Source organism: Podarcis tiliguerta (genome assembly GCF_965153285.1).
Source record: "Podarcis tiliguerta genome assembly, chromosome: 4".
NCBI lineage: Eukaryota > Metazoa > Chordata > Lepidosauria > Squamata > Lacertidae > Podarcis > Podarcis tiliguerta.
In genome coordinates this window covers 13,248,356-13,266,307 of record NC_139537.1, presented here as the reverse complement: position 1 = coordinate 13,266,307, position 17,952 = coordinate 13,248,356, and the positions used below count along the sequence as shown (strand labels likewise).

At 39.9% G+C, this 17,952-nt stretch overlaps 1 protein-coding gene and 1 long non-coding RNA gene across 2 annotated transcripts in view; both read right to left on the bottom strand.

Annotated features, from left to right (window-relative positions):
• The window catches only part of TMEM135 (transmembrane protein 135), a 171,497-nt gene that overhangs the window by 139,427 nt on the left and 14,118 nt on the right, over positions 1–17,952 (bottom strand). The window contains exon 4 of the mRNA XM_083436614.1: positions 2,758–2,791. Coding sequence (XP_083292740.1) covers positions 2,758–2,791 — 34 coding nt within the window. The remainder of the gene's footprint in view (positions 1–2,757; positions 2,792–17,952) is intronic.
• Positions 16,811–17,474, bottom strand: LOC310675846. Its single transcript, XR_014510233.1, has 2 exons — positions 17,338–17,474; positions 16,811–17,185 (listed from the first exon to the last, which is right to left on the bottom strand). It is a non-coding gene; the product is annotated as an uncharacterized lncRNA (long non-coding RNA).

Genomic DNA, 17,952 nt, shown 5'->3' with positions numbered 1-17,952 from the left:
ACCTTGTTTGGACATAACGCTAAACCACAATTTAGCATTATGAGAATGAGTCACAGGAAATGTAACTTTTCGGTTTTCCAGTTTTTCTTCCAGTGCTCAACAGAGGAGAGGGGATGCACTTGAGGCCAAGGCCCACGCAGATATAGTACCAAACTATGGCACAGAAGTATGTCTGAACTAGGCCAATATCTTAGAAAAAGAAAAGGGGGGTGAGAGCAAGGAAGGCCACCACTGCTACTGTTGCGGTAACCTCAGTTCCCCCCATGATTGCTACTCAAAAAAACAATCTCTTTTAAATATTTTATCCTTTTATTTTTACTTCATTCCTCTAAGTGGAAAGAAAACTTTGGTAAGTAACTGGTTTGAAGCTTGGGTAAAAAGCTGGAAGTTTCAAATAACAGCATTAGAGAAATAAGAACCAAAAAGGTAATACTGGGTTTCATAACTACCCATTTTTAATTGTACCTTTCCCTTTGGTTGTAAGTTCTCCAAGGACATACATTATTTTATAATTTTTTATTGCTTTCTTTGCAACTTATTGTTTTATATTTCATGTTAACTACTCTTAAGAGTTTCACCTAAGAAGCAATATGTAAATTTAAGTTTTAAAAAAATACTGATTTGCATACCACTAATTATTCTACTCAGTATTGCAATCACCATGTGAAGCTTTCTGAATTACTCCCACTCCTGCCACTCATTTTTCATTGTTTAAGTGTCTAGAATTTTACACAGCTTTATGCAATTTTTCTAGCTCCAAAGCACTTTATTCAAATGGAGAACATTTTGCCAACTTGTCATCTACTGTGCCTTTTACTTTCAAGGAATCTAAGAAGGATCTTATTTACAGTCCTCTCCTACCTTATTATCCAGAAATAACTGTAGTGATCACATTTCACTTTCACCCTCCAGCTGGAATCCTGGGGTTCGCTTTGATCCCAATATATCTTTAGAGGGATCGTCTTATATATACATATGTTACCAATACACCCTTTTTACCATCTTAGAAATGTCTTGCCTTCAACATGTGCAATCCAAAATAGATCTGGAAAGACTTGTGCATGTTTGTTGAGCCTCCAGGACCAGCTACTATCATTCTCGGTTCCTTGGTATTACAGAAATGTTGATTCATTGATTGCAACTGGTTCAGATTCTGTAGCCCACATTCTCAGCTACATAAGGTCTCATATTACTTTATGTGAATTCTTTTTTTTTTACACTAACTTCCAAAGAGATCAATTATTGTGTTATTAAACTTGCGTGTCACAAAAAAAGCCTATGGTGCTGTACAACATCTGCATTCATCTGTCTGTGTTTGGGTACTGTTAAATTGAAATTTTCAGAACCACAATCTACCGAAGACTACAAGATCACACATGTCAGTTTAGCGGTGACCACCTCAATTTTAGTTCAGTATCCGGAAACCTGGTGCCTATGTTCACCTGACAATACCAGGGCTCAGCAGGAAGTCCACATTAGCAATATAATTCCTTCAGACGTATTTCTTCTTGTGACAATAGAGAGTAGTATTTAAAAATTAAGAATCAAAGTTCTGATATATATATATATATATATATATATAAGCCAACCTTACATCACATTGTTTGTAACGCAGACATCAACCAAGTATATGGAACAATAACAGATGAAAAATAATGTATACTGCTTGTGAAATCCTAAGCAATCTTCCCAATTTAATTTGTCATAGTTAGAGATAGTTGGAGATCTATAAAAGTCCTTTTTGCTAATCTTTTACCATAAGGCAGTTCACTGAAGACTCCCCCTTGTGATCTTAATTTGACCATGAATAGCCTACACACATCTAGAAGAATGTTAAATTACACAACCATGCAGAAGACAGCTAAATAAATTCTTTCCGATTCACAACTGCCTTATTAAATTTGTATTCCCAGTGCTCTGATGCTAAAGGTGTTTTTATGTAAAATAATAGTCTACTTCGATAATTCTATTCTTGCTCTTGTATATATATTAATATATTTAGTACCTATCCTAATACTAGAATTAGTTATCCATACACCTCAATTCTTTCTACTGTCATAAATAATTTTAATTAAAATTAAAATTAAAAATATGGTGGCTATTGCCACCATAGGTCCACAAACACAGGAAACACAGCTTACCAAATATGTATTTCTAAACTTCCCATCATTTGGTTTAGAAACAATCTGGAAATATGATCAAATTATTCCTCTCTATAGACCTTCACAGGACAAGTTTGCTTTGCTTTATTAATAGGCAGCTGTGTTATTGTATTACTGGAGCAAGCATGGTATAATTTCCTTGATGAATCTGAGGGACTCCAGAGAAGCATATCAAGAAGGGAGCATCAAAAGAACACAGAAGAATGACACCCTTTGAATTGTGATTGTATTTATTTTCAAAGAAGTTCAATACAGAAAGCTGATAATGGAAAGTAAAAAGTCACATTAAACACATTGTTCAGAATAAGTACCCACTTGTCATAAAATTTAATCTTTCAATATGCAAGTACAATATGCAAGAGAATTTATCGGGAAGAAAAGCAGTTTATCCATTTGCCTACAATATTAGAAGTAAATATAACATATTTTCCACTTCACCATCTAGCTAAGAACCTTCAGGATCTCTGAATTAGTTGGTGAAATCTAGGTACCGACTGAACCAGTAAATTATGTATCACATTTAAGGGATACATTTAACAGCTTCTAAAATGATTCCATTTTAATATGTAGGTGAAATGTTAAGAGTTTTACTTACCAAATTTGCCATGTAAATTGTAAGCAGCCCTCTCCTAGAGACAGAAACCAAAACATAGAATTATTAAGCCATACTGAGCTTAACTGCTGATTTATTGCACACACAAAAACCCAGAACTTCACTCTAAGTCTATGGTAAATTCTACCCCTGCCTGACATCCGGAGAGCCAGTCAGCATAGATAACGCTAAGAGTGATGAACCAATGGTCCAACTCATTGGCTTAGAACAAATGTGCTGGCTTCCAAAGAGAAGACTGGTCCTCCTAAGGGACCTCATTCCATCCTTTTTAGCTCAGTGCAGCATAATCCTTAACCATGATCTGCGGCCAATGTTTCTCCTTTGGAACCTAGAATCCCAGGTTCACATGGCAGGCCAAGCCAAGCCAAGCCAAGCCAAGCCTTGCTTTAGCTACCATCTTGCCCTGATTTAAAACCTGGGGAGGAAAAAGTGGGATGGCTTACAATGACTTGTGAACCAAGCCAGTATAGGGCAACTTCCTATGTTCCTACACACTCAACAGCCAGAGGGCTGAAAACACCAGCTCTGCTTTAGAACTCATTCACACTAGTGTTTTGCTTTGGTGTTTATCCCACACTGGTTTTTAGTTTGAAAGAGGTGATTTGTCATTACGTTTGCATTTCTAATGGCTCCTTGTTCACTACAGAGTTCAGAGGCTGGGTTTGAACTTTAAGGCCATCAATCTACTGCATTTGTATCTTTATCCTTCCTCTAAGGCAGGCATGGCCAAACGTTGCCCTCCAGCTGTTTTGGGACTACAATTCCCATCATCCCTGACCATTGGTCCTGTTAACTAGGGACGATGGAAATTGTAGTCCCAAAACAGCTGGAGGGCCAAGTTTGGCCATGCCTGCTCTAAGGCAACATGGTGCCATCAGGATGTTATGGGCTAAAACCCATTGGTCATGCTAACTGAGGCTGACAGTAGCTGGAATCTAACAGTATTTCCCCCCTTATCAGTGAAGTAGTTTAAGCTGCAAGATAGTGATTGAACCTGTGCGAAGATTTGGACACAGCTCTCCCTAGTTCAAACACATTTGTCATAGGACTCACATACAAAGACTCCTCAGATTACAACTCAAGCTTTGATCTTCAATAAACCAGATCCGATCTCTTGTTGATGCTATGAGAACTGCTGCTTCAGCTCTATCCAACTTTCCATGATCCAGTTACAGATGTTCTAACTTTATTTCACAATAGCTTTATCTAGTAATATTCTCAGCATATGTAAACATGCAGCATGCACATGGATTGATACTCAGTGCTCCCTGGTAGAGTTATACCAGGTATATGGTTTAATGCAGGCATAGGCAAACTCGGCCCTCCAGCTGTTTTGGGACTACAACTCCCATCATCCCTAGCTATCAGGACTAGTGGTCAGGGATGATGGGAATTGTATTCCCAAAACATCTGGAGGGCCGAGTTTACCTATGCCTGGTTTAATGTTCAGCTACTTGCCTGAAGCAAGTAGAAACTGCCCTACCAATGAATCATCGGGAATTGCTCAAAAGGGCAGGTGAAAATGCTGCTGCTGCTCAGCCTGGAATAGAGGTGAATGCCTGGGTGAGCCAGGAAGAGGACAGGATGCCATTGCAACCCTTCCCTTCCTTGATCTTGGGACCATCGGCTGCCATCAACAGAAGCAATGCCTACCTTCCCCTAGTGCTGCTTCGCCCAAATGTCATGCTGAGCCAAGCAACACCATACCGTACCTTAGTAGGTTTTGACCGTATCTTGTTTTAAGATCTTTCAGTTAAAATAAAATACGTTTGGCAATATTTCAATACATCATTTTGCATTCTACATGGACAAATTCCTGTATTTATTTGGCTTAAACTGGAGACATGAGCTAATATCACCATTATTTTCTGACCATAAATGTGATAGCATGAAACTATTCCTAGCTGTTTTTCTTCAGAAGGTAGAATCTGATCAGCAAATACAGACCTTTTTATATAAAAAGGAAAACATACCACTTAACCTGTACAACTAAATCCAATATACATAATCCAAACCCATAGCCAAATCAAGAAATCACCAATTTTCCTTCCAAACAGCTGCGTAACACCTATTACCAAGCACTGAAAATCCTGCAATTCCAGATCGAGAACTAAGATGGGGATGGAAGGGAAGTCTGAAATAACAAAGCATTACAGTTGATGTTTAGGTTATGCTTAATCACTCACACCCACCTATTTCCTACTTTCAGCAAAGTCTGACAGTGAAATACCAGTGCAAAAGTTCACTTAAAACCAACAAGAACAGCTAAGCTTTCATAATAATACAGAGAATGCAAAACACAGACTTAAGCAGTGACTTTTCAATATAAAAAGAACCCAAACACAAGTTGTTATGAAAGCAAATACCTATCATGACACATGGTTTATAGTGTCCTGTACAGTCACCATTTCAGATCTCCAAAATGCCTTTGAGTAAAGTAGACTTGAAAATAGAATACAGCGGGAGAGCTGTCTAACACCAATATTCACTTGAAAACACACACACACACACACACACACAGAGAGAGAGAGAGAGAGAGAAAGAGAGAGAGAAAGCCTAATCAAAATTGCCAATGCTAAAGATCTATACTACAAAACATTCCAAATATCTCCACTCTTCCAAAATTGTTTTAAGTAATCTGGAGATGGGGGAGGGAGGCAGAAAAAATCCCTGTGCTGTAGCTTAAGCATATTATCAGACAATTTTGCACTACTAGAAAAAGACATATTTATAAACCAAAATGTTGCATGCATGCAGAAACCATTTTGCACGGGGGTTCCAATCCAGGTCCCCAAATGCATAAGCCCACCCTGTTCTGCCCTCTTTCGGGTCCAAAAGGACCTGTGAGTTGGCAGTCACATGTCAATTGGACACACGCACTACCTGTACCTAAATGTATCCACTAGTCCTATTAGCATTTTCTACTAATGTCTATTTGATTATCTGGATTCAGACGCAATGATCTTACAGTGACCAAAACTTCATCTGGGGAACGTTTACTAAACTGTCAATCTTATTTTATAGATGGGCAATTTGTTTGTTTATTTTGTCTGCTTGCTGTTATGTGATTCTCTATTTAAATGTTAATTGGTTTGTTACCTAGCAGAGGTGTGATTACTTAGTTCTGCTGCATGCTGTCATTAATGACTCTGCCAGCCCTAATGGGCTCATGAAATTAAAGAGTGGAGATATTATATTCTTACCAAGGTGGCATGGGATTGGAACAGATGTACAGTGGTACCTCAGGTTAAGTACTTAATTCGTTCCGGAGGTCTGTTCTTAACCTGAAACTGTTCTTAACCTGAAGCACCACTTTAGCTAATGGGGCCTCCTGCTGCTGCTGCGCCGCCGGAGCCCAATTTCTGTTCTTATCCTGAAGCAAAGTTCTTAACCTGAAGCACTATTTCTGCATTAGCAGAGTGTGTAACCTGAAGCGTATGTAACCCGAGGTACCACTGTACTTTGAGGCTCCTTCAAACTCTAAGATTCTATGAAAATGTATTATAAGTGCAGCTTATAGCTACCTTAAAATTAAAGCAAGTGACCTGTAACATCAAAAGATCCACTACTAATTAAACTAACCATGACCGCAATCTTCCAGGAACATCCTCTCTTCAAGCCCTAATGAAGAAAGATTGATCATTATGTACTGCTATAACATTTGACTCATACGCATTTCTCAAGGCGGCATTTCAAGCAGTGGCATGGACATCAATCCATCTTTCTTTGCTAATCTGAAAAGGGGCAAGGCCATGGACCACGAGATTAAAGGAACTATATATGGCACAAAATCCTAATGAATACACTGACTCACTTTTATTCTAAAAAGAAAATGCTAGTGAATGGTGCCATGTCTTAAGGATGCATCTAATTCACAAGAAAAGGAGGTCACAAAGCTTAATTTGAAATTTAAAGCAGTTTATGAATGCAGATCTGGAATGGAGATGAACTCCAGCCAAAAACATTAATTGAAGTAATGTGTGAAATAACAATCTCTTACATTTTTTTTTTTGGGGGGGGGGGGGGACTTGGATACCTTCTAACTGGAAAGTAGTTGATACTGTGCCTATGTTTATAAAAAAGGAAAAAACAGAAGAACTAAGCCCTCTGTTGATTTGACCTCAAGGAAAACTACAGAACAAATATTTATGGAGGCCAGAATTCAAAAATATGGAAGGAAATAACAAGTGGGTGGCTCGTGTTCACCAAAAGCTGATTGTGCCAAACTGATTTTAAAAGGTAAGTAGTTTACTGGCCTAGAGCATGACAATTGACGAAGTTAGTTCACCTGCTTGAGAGTTTACTACCTACTTGCTGGACTACGTAGCACCATTCATGGGGCACAATTCACTTGCTCCCATGAACGCCTAAGGATATGTGACATGGGACAAACAATAGGAGACCTAATGTACAATGCAGCTTGCCATAGGGAAGACAACTCTTGACATGCCTCCCAATAGCTTGTAGAAGCCTTTTCCACATAGACATAGGTTTCTTTTCCTCCAGTATCTCTCAGGATAGACAGATGCCAAGAGAATCCATAGGATGGAAAGAAACCCATAGCAGCAATTAGAAAAGCCATGTAATTTTTTTGAACTCTGGAAGTTTGGCACTTAACGTTGGGTAGATGTATATCCAGGGGTTGGAAACATTCATGGAGAATAAGGCCATTAATGGCTACCAGCCATCATGTCTGGGTACTACTTCCACTTTGTACCTTGTTATCAAAACTGAGCAGAAAGAGGGTGATCTGAAAGTGTGGGATATTGACATCAGTCTCTTGTCATGGTCAGATCACTTCCTGTTGAGATTTAGTCTTTCGGCACCTTTTCTCCTCTGCGGAGGTGGGGGAACTATTATGGTATGCCCTCAGAGGCTAATGGATCCAATGGGTTTTCCAACAGCTCTGGGATGTTTTCCCGCTAATATGACTGGCACTCCTGTCAAAGCCCTGGCTGACCTCTGGAACATCCAAATGGCTTGGGTCGTTGGCATGATGGTCCCTGAGCGCACTCTCCTGCTTTGCGGAGCCTGTTTGGCTCCCTGCTATGCTCTAGAGCAGAGCCTTCCAGACTTTTTATGTTGGTGACACACTTTTTAGACATACAGTGGTACCTCGGGTTAAGTATTTAATTCGTTCCGGAGGTCCGTTCTTAACTTGAAACTGTTCTTAACCTGAAGCACCACTTTAGCTAATGGAGCCTCCCACTGCTGCCGCACCGCCGGAGCACGATTTCTCTTCTCATCCTGAAGGAAAGTTCTTAATCCGAGGTACTATTTCTGGGTTAGCGGAGTCTGTAACCTGAAGCGTCTATGTAACCCGAGGTACCACTGTACATCATTTTGTGACACAGTAATTCAGTTTTACTAGCAAACCAGAGGTTAAACTAACCCCTTCCCAGTCCCGGGAGGAGCACAGGGAGCATTTGCGTGACACACCTACACACTGCAGCCAACACACTTGAGGATAACATTGCTTGCATCCACCAGGACATGGGGAGGCAAACTAAGGCCCGCGGGCCGGATCAGACCCAACTGCCTTCTGGGTCCGGCCCGTGGACGGTCCAGGAATCACTGTGTGGATCGCCAGCGTGCGCAAGTTATTTCCCTCTCCCTCACACAGCGGCAGCAGCAGGGCCTCCTCCCTCCCCCCTCCTGGCTTCTCCCCGCCCTGCCTAGAGGAGGAAGGGGGCTGGGCTTTGTTGGTGCCAGCAGCAGCAGTGCTCCAGCGGCCACCATTTTAATCAGCCCCTCTCCAGAGCCTTTTTGCACGCCACTCATCATCACGCTGCCGCCAGCCTCTGCCGCTCGCAAGACACAGGTAAGAAGCCACCGGTGCTCTTGCATAATTTTTTTCCCCAAAATATAATCCGGCCCCCCACAAGGTCTGAGGGACAGTGGACCGGCCCCCTGCTGAAAAAGTCTGCTGACCCTGCACCAGGACCTTCACTGTTACAGCAGATGATTCTCAAGATGTGTCCAGAGCACTAGTCCTGTTATGCTGGCTGAGTTTTAGTTAGTAAGGCTCAAAGATGTGGACAAGGTGCTTGGATCGGTCAGGGCAACCTGACCCTTCCCCTCTTGGCTGATAAAAACTAGCAGGATTGGGAGAGGGAGTGTTCTCTGCCTGTTTGAAGGTGACAGTGTTGAAACCACTCCTCAAAAACCTTTCCTGGGCTCTTCTTATGTTCTTACTTCATCAGTAACAAATATTACCAGGGTAGCTGGAACAAAAAAAATCAAAGTACTTGCTAATGCTGCAGTCTGGTGATGTTCACAGTTCTCTATCAGTTTTTTTAAAGCAATGAATTTAACTGGATATTAATTTGCTCATAAACTATGCAACACTGAAATATCATTCAAAACAAATTTAAAATTAACATGATTTTTACAGAGCACTCTGGATCTTGAGCGGAAGAGATCCCTTCCAACGGATGCATTTGTATTTGAACAAATGAGTATAAGAATCAAACAAAGGAGATAAAAGGATATTTGAGGAAGGTTAGAAACCAAATAGGCATGAACCAACCTAATAAATATGAGGAAACAACTAATCTTCCCCCTCCACTTTTACAACAACACTGAAGAGTTCAAATACTTGGAAGATGAGACAATAAAACTCCTACATATCTAGTACAGGAGCATTCATCTAAAAATTCCCAGGACATTTATGGAAACTGCTTCGGTGGTCAAAGCCTTTCTGCACTCTTGTGCGCATTGAGTGGGAGAGTTTCAAAGGCAAGCAAAATTGATGGTAAGCTCCCAAAGCTTAATTTTCACTGAAGTGCAGGCATCCATCATTTTTGCCCCTAGAAAGAAAAGGGGGGGAAGCAAGCACAATTTCAAAGACTCTGCAGTCCATTCAAAGGAAGAGCTTTTGACTCTACATTTCCAGTTTGGTATTTGGTTCACTTTTTGCCAGGATCACAATATCATTTTCTCACCTCCACAGCTATATGATTCCAGCATAACTTCAATGACAGCTACAATCCCCAAGACACTGAAGACTAACTACTCAGGATATTCCCTAAGGCTAAACCATTAAAAGGGTAGCTATCTTCCCCCTAAAAGAAGGCTATAATTTTCCACTGCGAAATGAGTTGTGTATCTGAATAACTCATCCGGATTTACATATTTACATATTATGGGACATATCTTCTGCCGTTAGTATTTATGAAGAAGGATAAATATCTGACACAAAATACCTATTCTGTGACCATGCTTTCTTCATGCTTCTGAAATTTCACACATTGTTTTATTATTAAAGATGATATTCTTAGAGATTTCTCCTATTTTAATCTGTTTTGATAATACTGTTTCACTAATTTTAATTATTTATTTTTTACACCGCTAAAGATTTTAAATATTACATGATTCAGACATGTTTTACAATAAATACTTTGCAAAAAATTCTATACAACCAACATTAAGGAAAAAAACATGGCAATGATTGGCAGCAAAACAAAAAAATTATATTAACAAAATAAAATACATCACTAATCATCAGATCAAATTTTATTTTTATTGTTTTACTGTTGCAAAACAAATGAAAAGTTATTTGATCGTACAAAATATAATGGGAAACTGAGGAATGTTTGCCTATGAATTGTTCCCTCTCCTCTAAAGAAGTAACACATGATGTAATTTGTTGTATTTCTCCAGTGTTCAGGGTTTGAAATTAGCAGAGTGCCAGGCACATTTTGCAGCTAAAGATTCTCCATTTGTGAACACCTCAAAAAGTCAGGGTGCCATTTTTTGCGCTTGCCTGACACTCAGTGATTACTGAAATGTATGGGCTTTGAAGCCTCGAAGTATATGTTAAGGATAGACAATATGTTAAGGAGTTTAACAATAAAGAGTAGAGTTTCGAAAACTGAAGTACAGTACCAATATTTTTATTGCAAACACTAAATTAAACATGTATTAACAATTTCGGCTAAAAATGTGATGTTAACAATGTGTCACTTATGTGAATCGTGTATTAGTTCATGCTTATCAAAATTATGGGGGGGGGGAGTGTTGCCACTGCTAGTCGCAGTGGCAACTAGACAGTTTGTTTTGGCACCCAGAACCCAGGTCCCCAAAGCCATTTGGCTCCTAGCTTTTCTATCCCAGTTTCTAACACTGCAATTGTGCCATATTTTTAACTATTCATGTATATTTTGAGGTCAGAATGGGATTTCCTTGTATTCCCCCATACACACATACACAAACTTATTTTGAGTCCTACCTCTGTCTTCAAAACCCCTGCCCTTCTATTATTATTTTTTTCATTTTAATTACTTTATTTTATTTCATAAGCAGACAAACAAACAATGATCATTCACACAGACAGAAATACAAATATCCCAGAAGAGAAAAGAAAAAGAAAAAAGAATACAGTCATACCTCTTGTTACGTTTGCTTCATGATACGTTTTTTCAGGTTGCGTCCCACGGCGACCCGGAAGTACCAGAAAGGGTTACTTCCAGGTTTCGCCACTTGTGCATGCGCAGATGCGCAAAATGACATCACACGCATGCGCAAAGCAGCAAATCACGACCTGCATGTGCACAGACGCGCAGATGCGGGTTGTGTTCCTTTCAGGTTGCAAAGGGGGCTCCGGAAGAGATCCCATTCACAACCAGAGGTAACACTGTAGTAAAATTAATACACCCATGTGATTTCCCTCCTCCAATACTCATCATCTACATTGCATCTTATACATCTCATCTTTAATGTTCTAAATATATTAATTTCACCTAAGTCTACTTTACAAACTTAATCTATACATACCAACATGTTCTCCTTAGAACAGTGTTTACTCATGTACTCTTCAAAACATTGATTTGTCTGGTATCTTATGGCTGCTGTTAATTTTGCCATTTTGAGTCCTACCTCTGTCTTCAAAACCCCTGCCCTTCTATTAAATTTATGTTTGGCAGAGATGGCAACACACACAGAGGATATTATGCTTCAGTCGGAGAAAGGAGGGGAAATAACCTGTCTTCTGTAGAAACAAGACAGGAGGACATATTGGCCTTTCAGAAATCATATTCTCGAGAGCCCTGGTGCTTTACTGATTTCAGACTTACATTTCTATTAAAATGAAAGAGGTATGACTGATTTGTACACCGTGCTTAATGCCAACCACAGTCGCTGCTTGCCAAAGAATTACAAGACTGGTTGCAAAACTCCTTTCGTACACAAAAAGCTCATATCAAGCGGGCAGAAAGCTTGAAATGCTGCTCTTGCATCTTTTTAGGAAAGTATAAGTCACAATACACAACAGAGAGTTAACTTATTTTGTCCAAAACCATATTTATCGGGGCTGGGAGCAGATGCAGACTCCACTGCCTTCCATTAGCCAGGTTTTTCCCTTCCCAACTCCTTGCTTTGTTTACAGTCAGATGAAGAGTTCCAATAATCTCAAAAACTTTGCACACTATTCTGTGAGCTTTTTTTCCAGGGCAATATTTTTACTAGGCCAAATATGGATTTCAGAATGTATTTTAACCAGACTACTGCCTTGTGAACTTAAAATAAGGCCATTCTGAAGCAGGAAAAAGCTCCAGGGAACAGAAAGTATTTTATGGAATTAGCTGGTAAAGTTTAACCATTCCAAGCTGCCACAAACATTAAATTGCAATAACATTCAGCCCATGTACAATTTGTGTTCTAAGTTGTCAAATCCACAAAAGCCACAGCAATTTTCTCATGTTTAGCTTATGGCACATATACTGTGGCATATTTAATAGGCAACATACTACAATCAGTAATAACAGTATGCCATACAATCAATCTCTGTTAAGAAAGTGTTTATTCATGCACCTGGAGAGCCAACTTTAAAATGAAATTAAGAAGTACAAAAAGATCCATACATATGCCTGCCAATTTTGCACAGGCAATTAGTAACATTTCAGGGTAACAGTGCTCAATATATTTATGCTTGTGATCAATACAGACTTAATCAGAACTCTGCACAGTTAAGATTCTAAACAGAAAAAGCCAAACTCATTATAAGCATACTTAAGACCTTCAAAATGCCAGTCTAGTATTAAAATGAACACATTTAAATTTCTCAACTGCGAGGGTCCCACCTCAAACTCTGGAATGACCTTTGTAAATATCCAGCAAATGTTAAGGACATTATCCTCCCTTCCCACCCAACCCCCAATCCCAAAAGGAAGTTAAAAGGTGTTAGAAGTAGCCTATGGTACATTTTTATTGCCAAATTACAGAACCTCAACTTAGGGCTTTATAATGGCACCAATGACAGAGCCTGCTCTACAGCAAGGAGACAGGCGCCACTATAATGTTAACAGCAACTAAGTAAACACTAATTCTGCCTAGAGGACAGGGCACTTGAAGAAGGGAAAAGGAAAACACACACAGAGCTCCCTTCAAAACCACTCTAGATCTTTATTTTGATTAGCTATAATTAGGTTTCTTTTCTCCAGTTCATAGTGGTGTAATTAACCAAGGAAAAGCGTAAAGGGCTAGGCTCATTAGGCAAAAGAATACACAATTAACTTCTGGAGAGATCTAATTGCCTTTCCTCAAACTGTGTTAAAATTAGCACTTTACTCTTATACAACACGCAACTCCATTTGCATTGCTAGGCTAAAAATGACAGGGTCTAGGTAGCAGATTTAAAATGAACGCTTACATTTAGCACCCCTATCTTGGATCGAGGTGCTGCCTGACTTGTTAATATGATTCATTTGCAGGGGGAAAGAGGGACACACAGAGATGCACCAAATATTTTCCAAACCTTTAATTGCGCTAGAACGTAATGCTAGAATGTCAAGACAGAGAGAAGATGTGCCTTTACCCTTCTTCTCTGATAGCAAAAGGAGGAGAAAAGCACTCCCCCCTTTGTGGCCCAACTCAGTCATCTCCATGGGAAATGGAGAGGTGAAATTGGCAAACAGGATTTTCATCACTTCCTCTTAATTTACAAGTGGAAAACCTGGGTCCCAAACGTCTTTCAAACTCTAGCATCATCAAGAAACCCAACTGAAGCAGCAGCTGTGCAGATAGCTGCAAGGATGGCTCTCAACAGCTGAGATCACAAGGTACACCTGTCACCCCAAGTATCCCCCTGTTGAAGTGGATATAAAATAGGTTCTGCACGATTGACATCAAGTAGACTGGGCTAGTCCTCACTGCTGCAGATTCCACCATGTATGTGTTGCCTTGGATCTGTGCATGGATGCAGTACACCCCGGGGGTTGGTTTATTATTGAAAGGTTTCTAAAGTGCTTCCCAACATGTTTCCATGTTGCAACAAATATATCAAAAGAACAAAATATATAGTAAAACAAAAAGGGGGGGAACCATATATAGAACAAATGCATATGGAGAGAAAATTAAGTACAGTGGTACCTTGGTTCTCAAACATAATCCATTCTGGAAACCTATTTGGCTTCCAAAACATTCGAAAACCAAGGCATGGCTTCCCATTGGTTGCAAGAGCTTCTTGCACTCAGCAGAAGTCGGGTCACACGTTCGGGTTCCGAAAAACATTAGAAAACAAAAGCATTTACTTCCGGGTTTATGGTGTATGAAAACTGAAATGTACAACAACGGAGGCGTTCAGGAACCGAGGTACCACTATGCAAGACCTTAATAGCATTAAATTACAAGCTTCCAATAGAAAATGGCTGAATCAGTCTTAAAGGAAAGCCCTCTTTCAAAGATACACTTTCAATAGCAACCTAAAAGCAAAAAAAAATGCTAGTTCTTGCAATGTACAAGTCTTTCCTCCAAAAATAACCTACCCAGCATAGTAACAGACATTTTGCTAATATACAATGATGTAAATGATATAGACGTAAGTTTGAGTAAGCGAGAAGGGCCATGGCTCAGAGAATGAGTGTGATTTGTACACAGATCCCAGGTTCAATCCCAGGTAGGGCTGGGAGAGATGCCCTGCCTGAAACCCTGGAGAGCCACTGCCAGCCCATGTAGACAACGTTGAGACAGATGCGGTGAGGGGTCTGACCCAGCAGAAGGGTCCTATTACAGTCTTACTGAACAACATGAAACCATGAAACTTGCATCTGAGCAAACATGCTTAGGATTACACTGCAGGTTGCATTTGAAGAGACAGGCAACAGCCTTTTTTTTCTTAACAGAAAAGAGAATAAAACATTTTGGCTGATTTCAGGGCAATCAATTTGATAGCAGAAACCCACTGCCAGATTACTGTGGTTTATGAACAGCTTTGATAATGTTGACAATTATGGCAATTTCAGTGTCAACTAACTGAAGGAAAAACAGAAGGCTTTTAGCCCTTCACTAGCTTGCCTTCAATGTTCCCCACATTTTCCTAAAGATACAATTTGTATACAGTACTCTGGCCCAGAACCGAAACACATCAACACTTACAATGGAGGTCTAATTTACAAGCATTTCATTCCTGAACTCAGTCTGATGTGGATGCTCTGTAAGCAAATGCCTACAGGGAACTTAAAATAGAGTGCCCACTGAGAAGAGATTAAGTGATTATTTGTTACCAGCTGCTAGATACGTTTAAAAGGCCAGAAACATATTTAAGAATTTTAAAGTAAAACAATTACTGTTTGTTTATTTCCCCCTCTTTTGACCTATTTGGCACGATGAGAGAGAAAGAGCCATTTAAAAGAATATGAAGACGTTTGGTGATTTCACATAGGACTGGATTCAATTCAGTCCTGCACATATTAGACCCACTGAAATGGGTTACTAACACAAATCCATTCATTCCAGTGGATCTGCTTTAATTTAGCTGAATACAACCTATAGCTTCTGCAAAGCCACCATTTCTCAAAAGTACAGAAATTGCACCAAATTTGAAATGAGCAGAGAATTCCCCCTCCTAACAAAATTGGTGGGGGATGGAGATTGTTTGTTTTATTAAGCCCTTTTAAAAGTAGGCTTGCAAGCATCTGGTCAACGCTGGCAATAATCTCAGTAGCCAGAAGGGTGGTTGTATAAAATGTACGGGGGGGGGGGCAGCAAAAATCTTGTGCTCTGCATAATTCCTTGCTCCTCCCATAATTTGCATAGCCATTTATTTGCCAAATAAATCTGTGTAATTTATACAGGCCTCTAAACACACTGGAGGAAAAGTATTGTGCAATTAGAAAGCAACTATCCCACAGTCATGGAGATATATGATAGGGATATTCCAAAGTTTGCTTCTGGGCTCAAGGACATATACATTCCACTTTTTTTTTTCAACATTTCAAATTTCAGCAAATAACTAACTGGGAACTAGCAATCAACTTCAGCATCGCCTTGCCTTCCCCTCCTCTATCCACCCTCACTTCTTCACTCATTCTGATCAGTTTTTTTTCTAATAGAAGCCCCAACTCTGACCAGTTGACAGGTGTAAAGGTCTGTGCTATTAATGAATAACAACAAGTTAGCTCACCCAAGTATAAGCCTGAATGTTTCCCTGCTAGACAACCAGACTTCTGCGCCTGAGCAGAAGAGATAAGAACTTGCACTCCACAAGAGCTCAAAACTCCATACTGAAAAGCTGTAATGACGGGAGCTTTATTGAACGTTTTTTAGAAAAGAAAAGAAAACCCACAAACTTGGATAAAGAGGACCAAAAGTGGATTCTGTGAAATTACAAGCTTAGCTAACCACCTTGAACCTAATCTGCTTCTGAACCAGATGTCTGGAAATGGACTTCAACACAATTCTGGATTCATTAATAAACACCTTATTTCCTTGCAAGCAAAAGTGAGAAAAATCTTGTTTCAGTGCCCCAAAATCATGGTTAAACCGAGACCAGTGCCCTGGAGTTAAGATATTTTTCAGAGTTTAATATTACTGTTACTCAACACCACACAAAAGGAGCAGTAAAGTGAACATTTGCATCAAAATCCACAAGTTGCTTGCCCAGAAATTATCCACTATTTCCATATTACCCTGACCACAGTTCACAGTGGGGGAAATACTCCATTTCTTCGCAAGTAACAAACACTGACCCAAACACAAGAAGGGTGCCAGGGCAAAGCAGGGGGGTTACCCTATAAGAGCTAATAAGAGACAAAATGGGTTACGCAGTTGCCACCCTGGAAGAAATTTATTGCAGTCTCCCAAGTGGTTATCATGTTACATTAAGCCACCTTAAGGAGGGATCATTTGGAGGGGTGGGGAAAGGGTGTTAACGGGTGCAGTTCTTTTAATGCTTCTTGGGAGGCAGTGTGAAAATCTACTGCCAAGCTCTGGCTTATTCTTAACAATGTGTGTATTTTTCCAAGCAACATTTCTTTTTCCTTAGTTTTAGACGTGCAATAAAAAGAAGTTCAAATTGTCCTTGGCAGAGATGCAGAAAGCTGTCCTGATTTTCCTTGAGGAATGAAACTGTAAAGCCAACTGGAGTGATAGCGTCAAAGAAGTTAACTTTAGGGAACCCTATCAAGGCCACCATCTGAAAAGCGGTTAATGAAAAAAGGAAAGTTTAATAGGTTTCAACCATTAGAAACAGGAGCAAGCAGGAGCAGTATTCTCTTCAAAAATTGGCCTTAGCAGTCTGTGTCATTTTTCCTTCAGGAACATGGAACACTAGGAATGGGGAGTCACCTTCCAAAGACTTTTAGATTCTAGGAGGAGGAGTTTGGAGAAACACATCCATGAATCCAGCTGCAGGCGGAACAGCAGGTGCCTCTGAGTTCTGAAAGAGGAGCATCACCTCTCAGGAGGAGCCAGGCGGGCCCAGGTCCAGGTGGGGGGGTTGCCACGGTGACAAGGACCCACCCTCCTTTGTGACATCTCTTGCTTCTCCTTTAAAAGCCACAGACTTGGAGGAGGCCATTAGTAGTGAGGCGAGTGGAGGAGAGAGGCGTTAGTGGCGTTGGTGGAGATTAGGTGGAGGATTAGTGAATTGTTATTTTTTCATTTTCTTATTTTGATTTTTATTTCATTTATTACTTTGATTTATTTTGATTTTCTTTTATTCTTTTAATTTTTTATTTTAACACTTTTGTTTTTCATTTTATATTTTTTGTGCACATCTGTGCATATTTTGTATTTATTTTGTATATTTTTATTTTGAACATAAAGTAGTAGGGTTAAGTGTAGACTTAGGGTGGGGGTTAGGTGTATGCTTAGGGCAGGGGTCGGGGTGGGGTCAGAGTTAGGCTTGGGTGGTCATGTTAGATAGCTAGCTACTTTAGAGAGGAGGGTGGGATCTTTTCC